This window comes from Suncus etruscus, chromosome 10 (assembly GCF_024139225.1).
Source record: "Suncus etruscus isolate mSunEtr1 chromosome 10, mSunEtr1.pri.cur, whole genome shotgun sequence".
Classification (NCBI taxonomy): domain Eukaryota; kingdom Metazoa; phylum Chordata; class Mammalia; order Eulipotyphla; family Soricidae; genus Suncus; species Suncus etruscus.
This window is the reverse complement of record NC_064857.1, coordinates 29,861,849-29,876,522: the sequence shown is the minus strand read 5'-3', so window position 1 is coordinate 29,876,522 and position 14,674 is coordinate 29,861,849. Positions and strand designations below refer to the sequence as shown.

General features: G+C 34.8%; 1 protein-coding gene and 1 non-coding gene across 2 annotated transcripts in view; one reads left to right on the top strand and one right to left on the bottom strand.

The window, feature by feature from the left end:
• Positions 1-11,817, top strand: part of DNAJC5B (DnaJ heat shock protein family (Hsp40) member C5 beta) — a 40,081-nt gene extending 28,264 nt beyond the window's left edge. Inside the window, exons 3-4 of the mRNA XM_049781847.1 lie at positions 1,218-1,389; positions 11,723-11,817. Coding sequence (XP_049637804.1) covers positions 1,218-1,389; positions 11,723-11,817 — 267 coding nt within the window. The remainder of the gene's footprint in view (positions 1-1,217; positions 1,390-11,722) is intronic.
• Positions 11,818-12,185: 368 nt separating this feature from the next.
• Positions 12,186-12,309, bottom strand: LOC126021084 (small Cajal body-specific RNA 23). Its single transcript, XR_007499697.1, has one exon. It is a non-coding gene; the product is annotated as a small Cajal body-specific RNA 23 (non-coding RNA).
• Positions 12,310-14,674: the final 2,365 nt, after the last annotated feature.

Here is a 14,674-nt window from a genome sequence, read left to right as displayed (position 1 = left end):
TTGCAATATCAGGATTGTGTAATACATTTGCAACTTATGCATGGATAACTTACCATTTAAGTTCCAATGTTATTAGATGATCAAAATGACCACTTCTACCCATTCCCTCCATCAAATATCTTTATGTATGAGTATATATCATTATGAGATGTATTTCTGGGCTCTCAATTTGATTGGACTATGATAATTTAACAATTGTGTATCTTGGTATGACTCTTTGCATTTTGAAATTTGAATGGACTAATAGCTTCTTGTATTTCCAAGAATGTATGTGTTGTTTACATATTTGTATGTGCTATTCTTCTTTCTTTGAAGAAGCCATCTATTTTCTTTACCCTCTTCCTTCTTTTCTGGAATTCCAAATTCCTTTGTTTCCACTTCTAATAGAATCTGATGTTCTTGAGGGATTTCTTCATGTTTGTTTCATTTCTCTTTTCTCTTCAAGTTATTAATAAAATTTCATTTTATTTTCCTCATTTATTTCTCTGTAAGACTGAACCTATCTTCCATGTAGGTTTTAAAATTTTACTTTTTGTGTTTTCTTATGCAGCATTTCAGAAAGCTTCTTAATAATTCAACCTCTGGTAAATGTCTCTACTCCAGCACTTCCTTTTTAATATTAATGTTTTGTTCTGTGCTAGTATATATTTGATATTTATCTTGGGTTTTAAATAATAGTTATTTTGAATTCATTGTCTATTAATATTCATTAGACTTCTATTACCATGTTGCTAAAATGGATTTAAGAGAAATTTTCTGTCAAATTTACTTTGTCTCATGATTTTATTTGTTATATAACATGCTATAGGTCAAAATGGTGTCAATATTAATGCTTTTGCTGTGCAAAATTACTACATTTCCTCTACTACCATGGTTTCAAAAAATTTCTTTTCTTTTAGGGACTTCTAGTTCACTAATTTTAACCTTTTATTTTGTGTGAAGTTGTAACTTTGTTTTTCCCACAACCTTTTTTTTTTTGGATTTTGGGCCACACCTGTTGATGCTCTAACATCTAACTTGTTAGGTAAACTTTATGAGGAGTTTGTTTCAAGAGAAACACAACTCTTAATTCTTGCATGGAATAAGAATAAAGTGGTATAGTCTACTAACTGGAAATATCTTCAGGTCTTAGGAGTACATAGACCCATTCCTGATTTCTGGGACTCCCTCATACCTATCACTTCTCACCTCTGTCTTACTTTGCTCTTTTTTCCTAGACCCTGTTTGTCATCATTGGCATCTTGACTGGCTGTTATTTTTGCTGTTGTCTGTGCTGCTGTTGCAATTGTTGCTGTGGACACTGTCGTCCCAAACCATCAACTACAGAAGAGGACTTCTATATGTCCCCAGAGGATCTTGAGGAGCAAATCAAGACTGACATGGAAAAAGGTGGAGTAAAATGAAGACGGGGTGATTCATAAGGGCCAGCAAAGTCCCAGGTCACACATGATGGTTATTAAGATTATTACTTTAATAATCATAAATTTGCATGACTTTTATGAAGATACCAACTATAGAGGAAAGCAGACTTGATTTCATTAAAATGAAATCCTAAAATATATGGCATTATAAGAAAAAGAAAAATATAATTCATGGTTTTCTCCCAGCAAAGCGAGCTCTGGGTTCAGGAAATTTGGGTGCAAATATTGAAGATAGTCTTTCCAGAAAATTGCATTTTATTTTTTATTCTGTTTGTTTTTAGGTCACACCTCTTGATTCTCAAGGCTTACTTCTGGTTCCTATTCAGGGATCACTCCTGGCAGGGAGCTATACATGGTTCTGGGGTTTGATCCCAGGTCAGCAACATGCAAGACAAGTATCCTCCCCATAGTACTATTGCTCTGTCCTGAAAATTGTGTTTTAGTTTGTAACCTTAGGATCTTTGTTCGAAGAATAAGGAAGGCAAGAGTTAGGAAGTTAAAAGGAAAGGAAAAAAAAATTCCTGTCTTTTCATCTTTTAGATTATGATAAGCATTGAGTGGAATTGGTAGAAGGGGATTTTTTTCCCTGGGAGTTTATCTTCCTTCCAAGTTTGCATATTTGGAGCTAGCATGAAATCAGCATAAAAAATATTGCCCAAGGGACTAGAGCAATAGTACTGTAGGCTGTGTACATTTGCCTTGCACGTGACCAACAGCAATTCCTGAGTGCAGAGCCAGGAATAACTTTTGAGTACCAGGTATGGCCTAAAAAACAAAAACAAAATTATTCGATATAATGGGACTATTTGCTTCACTAAACTTCTCCACTTATCTATGTATATGCATGTTCCTGGTATAGTATTTGGGTTTTAAGTTCATTCTACTTAAAACAGTAAAGGCAAAATGCTGAAAAAATTCTCATGGAATTCACAAAACAATACTTTGTCTTCTTTCAAAAGGCCTCTATTTACATATATTTGAGTTAAACTTGTTATTATCCTTTCTATCTTGTAATCAGAATCCAACTTTTATTTTCTTCTTGAAAATATATTTTCTACTTTAGAATATATTACAAACCCTGAACAGCCACAGAAGAATTACTAGATAAAATTGACTGGATAGAACTGATAGAACTGAAAACATTAGGAATAGTGTACTTCTTTGTCAGAGCTATTCCATATGATTCTTATCTTCTTTTTTAATAATATTTAAGCACCATGATTAAAAACATGTTTGTGTTTGTATCCAAATGATTCTTTTAGTCAGACTGAAACAGGAATTCTGTTATATAAAGTAGCAGAGACTTTTGGGTTTTTTTTTTTTGCTGGGGAGGAACCACACCCAGCAGCATTCAGGGGTTGCTCCTGGACCGGCTCTCAGAATTTATTTCTGGGAGCCTCATAGGACTATATGAATTGCCAAGTATTGAACCCGGGGTAACAGCATGCAAAGCAAACGCCCTACCCACTGTACTATCATGCCAGCCACAAGTGGAAGCCTATGTAAAGGCTTCTACATACCTTTCATTCTCTTTTAAATATAATGCCTGATTATTACTGACCAGCTTGAAGGACGGAATCTTCAATTATGTGAATACCCATTTTAGAATTGAGAGTTCTTTTGTAACCTGCAACCTCTTTTGATGGGGAAGCCATAGAAAAGTTGAGTAACTAATTTGACAAATACATATTACTCTGAGTATTTCTTACCACTATTCCCAAAGCCAAATTGTGAACTCATAATAAAATGCATTTCTCCCTGACCAGGGATATAAAGATACAGATTAATTCTTTTTTGAGGGTTGGAGGTTGTGCTTAGGTACACTTAGAAATTAATTCTGTCAAGCTCAAAGATCATATAGGATGATAAGGATCGAACCTGAGGCTACCAGGGACCATATGGGATCACAACGATTGAACCTGGGTCAACTGCATGCAAGGCAAACTCCCTACCCATTATGTTATCACTCAGCCCACTTCCCTGATTAATCTTTTAATGGGGAATACAGTAGAAAAGACAAAGGGACAGGAATATTAATAAGATGTTATCTTGGGTTGGAGAGATAATAAGCAGGAAGGGCATTGACCTTGCCTATGATCTCTCTGGCTTTAACCCCCTGCACCATGTATGTTCCCATGAGTGCTGCCATAAGTGATCCCTGAGCACAGGGTCAGGAGTAAGTCTTGAGCACTGCCAATTGTGGCCCAAAAGATAATGATTTATTCTATCTAGATCCACATGCACTTCTGCAACTATGTAAGCTCCTCTTTATAAAAGAGCCAGTGACCTTGCCTAACTTGCTTAAGAAAAATGATCAAAGTGCTTTAATCCATCTGCTCTTTTGAGGAAGATAAATTATAGTTAAATCATATCAGGGGTTGCTAATACAGTTGTCCATAAGGTCTCTGGGAACATCTATCAATCCAGATGAGTACTATTATTGGTAGAGTAATTTAATAGAGTACTATTATTGTAATCTATTGTGTCAACTTTAACTTTTCCTTTATAGAACAAGAAGAAAAAATTTATAGAGTCATGATAACCTCATATCCAGGGCTACATACCTCTCTGAAAGACCCAACAGCTTTCTGCTTTCAAATTAGATTTATAAAAACCACACCAGGTCATTTTAGTCGAACTTCTTTGCAGAAGATTTCTTTTTTTGGAACAGAAATCCATGCTCTGTGCCAAATTCCACCCAGGTTTCTGTTCTGCAGGGTGACTGATGATAAATCTATATGTCTCTCATTGTTCTATGTTCTGACATCCTAGAGGTCAAATTCTATACTATAATCTCATTTTACTGCTTTAAGAATCTTTAACCAAAAGTTAAAAACTATCATATTCCTATATGTGTTTTTAAATTCCTCTGTGAAACACTCTTTTTCTAGATTTTCTGATATGTATATTAATTTTTGTTTTAAAATTTGTTATCCTTTATTTTTTAAATATTAACTTTCAGTCTAAATTGGTCTATGTAAATTTTCTTGAGTATGTCTTTTTTTTTTTTTTTTGGTTTTTGGGCCACACCCGGTGACACTCAGGGTTTACTCCTAGCTAAGTGCTCAGAAATCGGTCCTAGCTTGGGGGACCATAAGGAACACCTGAGTATCAAACCAAGGTCTATCCCTGATAGGCCACCGCATGCAAGGCAAAAGCCCTACCACTTGTGCCACTGCTGCTCCAGCCCCTTGAGTTATGTCTTTTTATAAAAACTGACTCAATTGTTTCCCCTCCTAAAGAATTTTTTATTGAGGAGTTTAAAAATACATAGAGGAATATCATAAAGTTTAGAGATTGTCAAATTTGGAAATTTTCTCATAGATCATTTTTTGGGTCCACATCCAGTTGCTACTGAATCTGAGTTCAGGCGTCATTTCTGGCAGTGCTTGGGGGACTGGCATGCATCTATAAATTAATATAACTCTACTTCTGATAAAAATACTCTTGTACCCTTACCTAGTGAACTGACATAGTGGCCTATTAGGAAGTATTCCTAAAGTCATTTCTACACCAGGCCAGTAAGACTAGCAACAACTTTGGAAAAAGTGCACATCACAAAAGCATATTCCATAAACTCAAATGAAGCCTATTTTTTATTCTATTTTCCTTTCATCAAATCCCCAAAATATCCAAATGGTCACACATCAAGAAGAAAAGTGTGCAATGTTTTCTGCATGAAATTCTGCCAGTTAATTGTATTGTAAATCACAGTGACTAGAAAAATTAAACAAAACTTTAAAAGAAGAAAGAGAAAAGGACAGGGGCTGGCGAGGTGGCTCTAGAGGATAGGTGTCTGCCTTGCAAGTGCTAGCCAAGAAAGGACCGAGGTCCAATCCCCCGTTGACCCATATGGTCCCTCCAAGCCAGGGGCAATTCCTGAGTGCTTAGCCAGGAGTAGCCCCTGAGCATCAAACGGGTGTGGCCCGGAAAAAAGAAAGAAAAGGAAAGAGAGAAAGAAAGAAAGAGAGAAGGAAAGAGAGAGGGAGAGAGAGGGAGAGAGAGAGGGGGAGAGAGAGAAGGAGAGAGAGGGAGAGAGGGGAGAGAGAGAGGGAGAGAGAGTGAGAGAGAGAGGGAGAGAGAGAGGGGGAGAGAGAGAAGGAGAGAGGGAGAGAGAAGAGAGAAAGAAGGAGAGAGAGGGAGAGAGGGAGAGAGAGGGAGAGAGAGGGAGAGAGAGGGAGGGAGAGAAGGAGAGAGAGAGAAAGAGAGAAAGAGAGAAAGAGAAAAGGAGGATGTGGAGATCAGTGTTCTTACTAGTTAGGATTAAAATATGTTACATTCACAAATCTACAAATGTAAACACACTTCTAGACTCCCAAAGGGTGTCTCAAAAAGGTCTTTACAAGATAAAGGTTCTTTTGTCCTTTAGTTTTGTTTTGAGTTCATTTACTGCTTGGAGATATCTCCTGGCAGTGCTTAAGACTCTGTGCCATTGTAGAACTCAGGTCTCCTAAATGCAAAGCATGATTCGTTCCCATTTAGCTATCTCTGGCCTTATAGGTTCTGAAGCTGAAGGTTCACTAACTGCACAGTAAATCTGTCCTGCTCTTTGGTCTAATATTTCATTATTGGCACTTGTCAAATATATTTTTGTTTCAGAATTTTACTTGTGTAGTTTACAGATGAAAAACGAGTACAAACTTGTCAAGATGACTGATTTTGAACTATGGTCTGGTAAATGAACTTTATGTGGACTCAACTATTCTGTAAGGAAGGAACACTTCATGCACTGATACCCGAACTACAATTTGTGCTAATTAACCATTTTCAAGTGTGAGCCATGTGGTCACAAGTGCTCAGGTTGTGACCTGTGACTGAAGTCAACCTGTAAGAATTGGAGAAAATAAACCTGAAAGGGAAACTAGTCACATATATATCAAGTTATTTATGAAAAATGATAAAGAGCATATGTCAAGGTTAGAACCAGTCAGCAGGCATTAGGATTTTGAGAATTTTATTTCAGTGATTCTAAAATTGTATCAGTTTCAACTGTGTGAACAGTATATTCAGTTTACTTAAATATACTGATTTCTTGAGAAATAGAGTAGAAAACTGCAAAAGAGTAGCTCCTTCTATGCTCTTTGGAAAAATACAACTTATACCTGATTTCTTTTTAACAAAATAAATGAGATCCTAGGGAAAATTCTATTACTCTTATAAACTAGTCAGGATCAAATAAAATGTTATTGTCAGAGCAGCCCACAATTTCCCAGTTTGCCTTATAAAATTCAAAACCTGAAAGGTAAAGGAAATGGATACCATATTGTGAAACTTGAATGGTGTGTTTAAACAAGCTTATTCAGTTGAAAATTATTAGTTGAAATCCACAATAAAGCAGAATTCTACTAATCAAGAGGATGTCTAGGCTATTTTGAGCTAAAACTACATTCCTTGGGGGGAGGGAGGGGGAGAGAGAGAAAAAGAGAGAGAGAGGAGAGAGAGAGAGAGGAGAGAGAGGAGAGAATGAGAGAGAGAGAGAGAGAGAGGAAAGAAAGAGATTGAAGATCATAAATAAATTATGCTTAACTGTCTTGGCAAAGCAAACCAAAAATACAAAGGCTAAATTTATTTTGCTTCTCTCCTACCCTCAGGCTGAAGGCAATAAACTGATAAATTTCATTTAAATACTAAAATTTTCTTTTAAAGTCATGGTAGCCCTCTTCAGCACACACATACACACTTTTTTTTTTTAGTTTTTTTTATTTTTATTTTTATTGAGACCATTGTGAATTACAAGTCTTTCACAGTTATATTTCAGGCATATAGTACATTGAATTAGGGCCATTTCCACCACCAGAGTTGACCTCCCTCCAGCAGAGTTCCCAGCATGCATCCCATACCTCTCTACCCTTAGCCCTCTGGACTGCTAGTGTAACAGGTCCATTTTGTGTTTAGCTTGTTATAGTTTGGATCTCTTGATTCTGTTGACTTTGGCTTGGCTATTTAGATCTGACCTTTTTTTTTCTCTACCCAATGCTCCTGAGATCACTTGGCCCCTAGGTCTCACCTACATTTTTTGTTTCTTTTCTCAATTTGTAGGAAGACCTACAAATTAGACACTTAGTGTCAACCAAATTATTGATACATTTTCTATATTTTCTGTTCAGAATTCATCACTCTTTACTGCCCAGGAAATGGATACCAAGAATAAACTGAACTAATTTTTCTTTTTTCTTTTTCTTTTTCTTTTTTTTTAACCACACTCATTCAATTCTCTTCCAAAACACACAGGATAATTTAAAAAAAATTTTTTTTATGGAGAAATTTTCTTAAAGTGGTCCAGAGCCTTTTGCTCTTCTTTAACTTCTTATGTTAAAGTTACTTCTTAATTTCCTTATATGTTAAGTCAGTTCATGCTTCGGTTCAAGCAAGCAAGATGAAATAGTAGGCTTAAGATGTTACCTAGTCAGAGTTGGAGAAATAGCACAGCAGGTAGGGCTTGTGCTTTGCACACAGCCAGGATTGATCTCCTGCATCCCATATGTTCCCCTAAGTCTGCCAGGAGTGATTACTGAGTACGGAGCCAGGAATAATCCCTGAGCATTCCCGGGTATGCCCACAAAACAAAAACAAAAACAAAACAAAACAAAAAAAGAGAGATGTTACCCAGCGCAATGAGAGCCACAGATTTCATTGATTTTTGTTTCCCAGCTCAAGAAACAAATTTATGAGGTAGGTTTATTAAGATAGCTTTCTAACTACAAACATTTGTTGAGAATTTATACTAAGGGCCAGAGAACAGACATAGTTTCGTCTGTATTCAACTTTAAAAGTGAGAAGAGATGAGAGACAAATTCTAAAGAAATAATCACCTAAATAAAGACTTAAATTACTTATTTGCAGATGTAATAAGTCTTTCAAAGCCCTTTTATTTAGTTTAGTTTTATCTATAATGAGGCTTATAAGCATCTGAAGTTATAAGCATGGAGGTTGGTTCTTCATTGCTGTTTCTGTCTAATTTAAAACTGCACACTGTGATTAGAAAATATAGATAGTGTAATACAATGTTTTGACATATCTTGGGTCATGTTTTACAGTTTAGAAGTTAAAGATGCCATATTGCTTCACAGTAATATATTTTGAATTTGGAAAATTCACTGATCCATATATGTCTATTAAATAAAGCTAATTTCTTATAAAGCTAATCTTGTTCGTTTTTCTAGGCTGCAATAATAAAGATTCACAGATTGTAGCTTGCAGAGCAAACATTTATTCTCTCACAATTCTGGATCCAGATCAGGTTTCACAGAGTTAGTTCTTTTTTGAGGCTTTTCTTTGGGCATGTGGAATAAAATGTTCACTTCACTTCTTCCCTCTGGGTGTGTTTGGTCCTAATATCACCTCTTAGATACCAGTCTTATTGGAGTAGAGCCAATCTGAGCACCTAATTACTTCTTTTTTTGTTTTGTTTTGTTTTGTTTTGTTTTTTGGGTGGGGCCACACCCAGTGACGCTCGGGTTACTTCTGGCTATGTGCTCAGAAATCACTCCTGGCTTGAAGGACCATATAGAAAGCCAGGGATTGAACCATGCTGGCTCAGCCACGTTCAAGACAAACACCCTACTGTTGTGCTATTACTCCAATCGCCTCGTTACTTCTTTAAAGACCTTGAATCCAAATATAGTACACAATTTGGTAGAGTTCAGAAATTTAACATATAATTTTCAATGTCTGTAACCTTAAAGATAGTTTTATTTTCTTCTTTAGGCAGTTACTCTGAGAAACTCAAATATTCCATTCTTAAAATGGGCTTTTCTATTTCTTTGTTAGAAACCTCAGAACTTCTGCTTCAACTATTTTTGAGGATATAATATTAGTATATTTAACTTCAGAATTGTTATCATTGCTTGCAGAACTGAACCTTTTAGTATGTAGCTACAGTACCTCAAGCTCTACCAATGTTTTTATTCTATTTTATTTTGTCTACCAAAATGTTGTTGAATTAGCTTTCTTTTCTTTAGTGTTTATAAAGTAGCTATGCTTCTATTCTTCTACTCTCAACTCTTTTTATAAATTAAGTCCCATACCCAACAATATTTAGAGAGACTCAGGGTCATTTCCAGAAACTTGACTGATAGTAATACCTGCTCATGCTTTGTAAGCCTTTTGGTTGGCACAATTTCTATCAAACATATAACCTTCTAATTAATTACGTTCTGAATTATACCCTATCCTATTCTAATTTCATGTTCATTTAAAGCCTGATATTTAGTATTGCTGCTTAATGTTGTTTATTTTTGCTCACATATCTACCATTTTCTTTTCTAATTATTTTTATAACACAAAAATCTGTACCACTAATTTTGATCTTATATAATTTGTTTTTTTCTGAATATCATCAGTTTTATTTTTATATAATTTTTATATAATCTGTTGGCAATTTTTCAGTTTTTATAATTTAAAAATACAGTCATATTATTTTATAAATAAAAATGAAATGTTAACACACTAAGTTTAATTTTTTTTAACAAAATAAAACCAGAATTCAAGTTATCTGGATTCTATATCTAGTACTGATTAGTAAAACAGCTTATTAACCACTGCCTTTGAGACCAAGAGATAATATAAAGGTTAAGTGCATTGTTAAAGCCTTTATTTAGTTTACAATCTCTGTTTGATCCCCAGTAATACCACCAGGAGTGATCCCTGATTATGGACAAGTATGGCCCAATAATTTTCCCTGACTCCCCAAAATAAAAAATTTTGGTGTTTTTTTAATATCTCTAAGTTTTGGGATTTCAAATTTATTGGGGGGAGTTAACCACACCTGGAAATGATCAGGGCTTACTTCTGGTTCGTGCTCAGGATCCCCTGGTCATGTTCAGGGGACCAAATTCTGGGGATTAAGCTAAATTAGCCATGTGCAAGGCCAGTGCCCTTCCTGCTGAACTGTTTCTCCAGCCCTAAACTAAGATATTTAAAGTATGAATTTCTCTTTCATTTATTTTCGCTGGTTCTTACTCTTTAGATTATCTTCTTTCATCAGTTTCAGGAAATTCTCAGCCATCAGATCTTCAAAAGTTACCCTTAATTTTCTACTTCTCTTTTTTTTTTACATCTTATTTTTATTATATCTTTTAATCTTATTTAATCTTAATCTTATCACTCTATTCTCACTCTAGTTGACATTTTTGTAGCAATTATTTTTGTTCCTTTGTGTTACAATCTGACTTATCTATTAATCTCTTTTGAAAAAAATTTTTAAATGATAAACTTGATTTTGTAATGAATAGGTAGACCAATCAGGTACTAGGTCCACAAGTGCTGCTAGGTACTTGGACGCATATCTTGCATGGGACTATTTTAAACTTTGACTTTGACTTCAAGGCTTGTTAGAACACCATGTAATAAATGTTGTCTACTGATTGTGCATTTGTTGACTTTCCATTAACCACATTTTAGCAAAGCTCGTTGATCCTGCAACTCAGCATCTGATCTCAAGAATAACAAATTGATTTGCAGTTTTAAGTATATTTATAGTTATTTACAGACAAAATTATTTTAAATATTGCCTTTGTGTGGATAATTTCCTATTAGACCCTACACCAGGGGTCTCAAACTCAATTTACCTGGGGGCCGCAGGAGGCAAAGTCTGGGTGAGGCAGGGCCGCATAAGGGATTTCGCTTACCAAATATCGCAATAAAAAATCGCATTAGTAAGAAAAAAAATTGCAAAAAATAGCATTAAACATTTGCATACCCCGAACGGAACTGCTCGGGGTATGTGAATGTTTAATGTGAGTTTTTTCTTACTAATGCGATTTTTATTGCGATTATTCGGTAAGCGAATAATTGCAAATACTGCGATATTTGAAGGCCAGCCGCGGGCCACAAAATGTTGTACGGAGGGCCACAAACGGCCCGCGGGCCGCGACTTTGAGACCCCTGCCCTACACACAAGCAACCATAGGGTTTTGCCCTTTCTTCTAACTAGGGTTGTATGTAATCAGAACATCTTTAGGGGACATTATTTTCAGATATAAAAACTCCCCAGCCTTTTGTATTTAGTCAACCAGTCTTCCTCCCATTAGTTTTGACAGAATGGTCAAAGCTAAAACTCAAGTTCAAAGGTTTATCAATTGCTTCAAAATGAAGACTGAGATTCAGTGTTTTGACTATAATGATATAACTGATAACATGTCAATGAAAAGTGAAAATGGAAAGTCTCTTTCCCTTTGCAGTCTTGATGGGTAAGATAGTCTCAATTTTTTTTGTGGAATGAACTGATCAGTTAACCATAATTTTAACAAAACTCTATGCAATGTGAAGATGTTTATTGATTTTGCTTTGTTTATTTTTAGATGTGGACCTTCCAGTTGTTCTCCAGCCTACAAATGCAAATGAGAAAACACAGCTAATCAGAGAAGGATCTCGAAATTATTGCACAGACTCTTAATATTGAGGCTGTTGAAGGCTCACAGTACCTCCTTTTGTTTTCATTATATCTCCTGGTGGCCATGAGGTTGGGAGGGTAAGGGGCATGAAACACTGTAAACAGTTTTCATATCTGGATCTTATTTTTTGGTTAGGCAAAAATAATTGCTACATAATTTTCTCACTAAGCAGATTCACTCTTTGAGTAAAATTCCTAATGATACATATCCATTTTGATGAATAAAGGTCTGAAGAGTTGTTTTACGCTACTTACTTGTATGAGGCAAGACAGTGGCACATAACAGCCTTTATGAGCCTGCCTTATGTGACCCAGCCCTCACCCCATATGTACTAGAGTAGTATTACAGAAACTGCTTTTTATTTCTCTATTTTTGTACTGAAAACTGTGCTCTACCATGTACATTCAGGTGGGGTACCCCAAATCAGTTCAATTTCTTTTGCTCATAAATCATAGGTCAGGACCACAGGGAAAGGACCAAGTCCTGTTGAGTATCAGAAACTGCTTTTCAACTACTTAAATGCAATATTCAGACTTCAAATCAGCAAATTATGCATGAGAATTTAGAAAGAATTTTGCATGTATAGAGAGAGATTTTAAGAGGAAAAATATCTTAAAAGGTAGGAATAAAGTATTTGGGAAAAGTCACATTATTTTAAGATATCTTAATAGATTCAAGATTGGTATTTACTAAAAACTATCAATCAATAAATATCAATAAAAACATATTTTGTGGAATGATACATAAAAGCATTCTGAGCCTCCAGCTAGTCCCAAAGAATATGTTTATAATTTTTAAATAAAGAAAAGTTTATAGTTAGGCATTAGTTAGCCAGACTAAGGAAAAGAAATACGATATAAAAAATAAAAATCTTACATTTAGAGCTTGAAAGTAAATTTAAAGGCATAACACACATCATTTTTCAGTGGAATTAGTTATATTGACCAGAAAACTCTGCCTTGTGAATATTAAACATTTAACCTCAGGGGATATCTGCATATATTTATTTAATCTTATATTCATCATGTGGTCAAAACTGTACTAGTTCTAAAATAAGATAGCAATAAGAGTGTCTTTCCTAGAACATCCTTAGTTATATATATAATCTACATTTAAAATGTCTTATGTCTTTATGTAGTATTGCACAAAATAAATGTCATTTTATTTCTTATTTGTTTTCATTCTGCCCATAACAAATTATACATAGTCATTTGTGGCTAAATTTACATTAAAAGTGAGAACTGATGTAATAGTTCTCAGTTCTGACATCATTAAAATTCTTCTTTTACTCTTGGGCTGCTGGTATTTCTTTCTTCATCAATGTAATTAAGTAGAAAACAAGAAACCTGGTCCTACCTTAAGCTCTTCCTAACTAATTCTTTGAATAAGTGAAAGGAAACTAATCTGAATAATCTTTTATTTTCACATTTACTCAGTCTACCTTCTAAGTTGATATAAGATCAGATGAAATAGTTAAGGTGAAAGAACCCTAAAGTAAAAGGGTTTTTTTTTTGGTTTGGTTTTGATTTTGGGGCCACACCCCATGACGTTCAGGGGTTACTCCTGGCTATGCGCTTAGAAATCACTCCTGGTTTGGGGGACCATACGGGACCTTGGGAATAGATCTCAGCTTCATCCCGAGTCAGCCACATGCAAAGCAATCACCCTACTGCTGTACTATCCTTCAGCCCCTAAAGTTAGCTATTTAAAAAAATATAAAATGGTTTATGATTTTACATTATTTTGCTTATGCTGCTGAATACAAATATAATATTGTGTATATAAAACTTGTGACTCCATAAGATTCACAAAAATAGTATTTACAATCCTAGTAATAAGCAAATGCTCAGAATCTCAAGAAATAAGTGCTGCTTAGAAATATTAAAATAGATAACCCCATTGTGGATAATATGAGCCATTCTATTTCCTTAAACACAAGTTCAGGCCTATTTTTTGAATAGCAAATCAAATTAAATCACAAAATCTTTTTTTTCTCTCTCAGATTTTATTGTTATTTTTCACAAAACAAAATAATTTTACTTTCTCCCAATTTTATCAAGTCTGGTGCAAAAATGGTTAAGATAAGGACAGGGCAAGAATCAGATTTAGATCATGGAATTAAGTTGCTGGGCGCATTCTGGTCAATGTTTCTCTCACACACACAAAATATACACATACATATGTTTCTCATACACACACAAAATAGTTTACCTTTAACAGTTATATGTGACAAATGCATGCACATTTGCTCATTTGTCTATGAAACAAGAGAGTGAATTCTACAAAATGACCCTTAGTTCTGGAAATAAAGATCAACAGTTAATTATCCTGTATGCGTGCCAACAAAACCTGCCATCTGGAATCATCTGCAGTTATTTTAATTCCACAAACATCTTTGCAGAGAAGTATTATGAGATGTGCATGCTGACTAGGATTTCAGCAGCGGTCCTGGCTCAGAAAAGATCCAATGAACTGTCCTCTTCAGAGACTCACTAATACTAGTTTCTAGGCTATCAGAGTAATGGGCTTCGGATTTTTATACTTCATATTTTTTATACAAGCTTCTTATACTAAAATTATATTCTTTATCAAAATATCTATTTGAGAATAATTTATGCTCTATTTCTACAGAAAATTATATATATATATATATATATATATATATATACTGAACACATTTAAAATGTCTGGAAAAAGGTATTTATTGCACAATCTAGACTTATAGAGAGGTCCAGTTAGGGTTACATAATGTCTATCGTAAGTGATCTTACCACCTCCCAATTCATCCTTAAAGATTTCTATATCCTAATTTCCAGAATTCACCTTTTATAGAGTATACCAACTTCTACAGCAAACAGG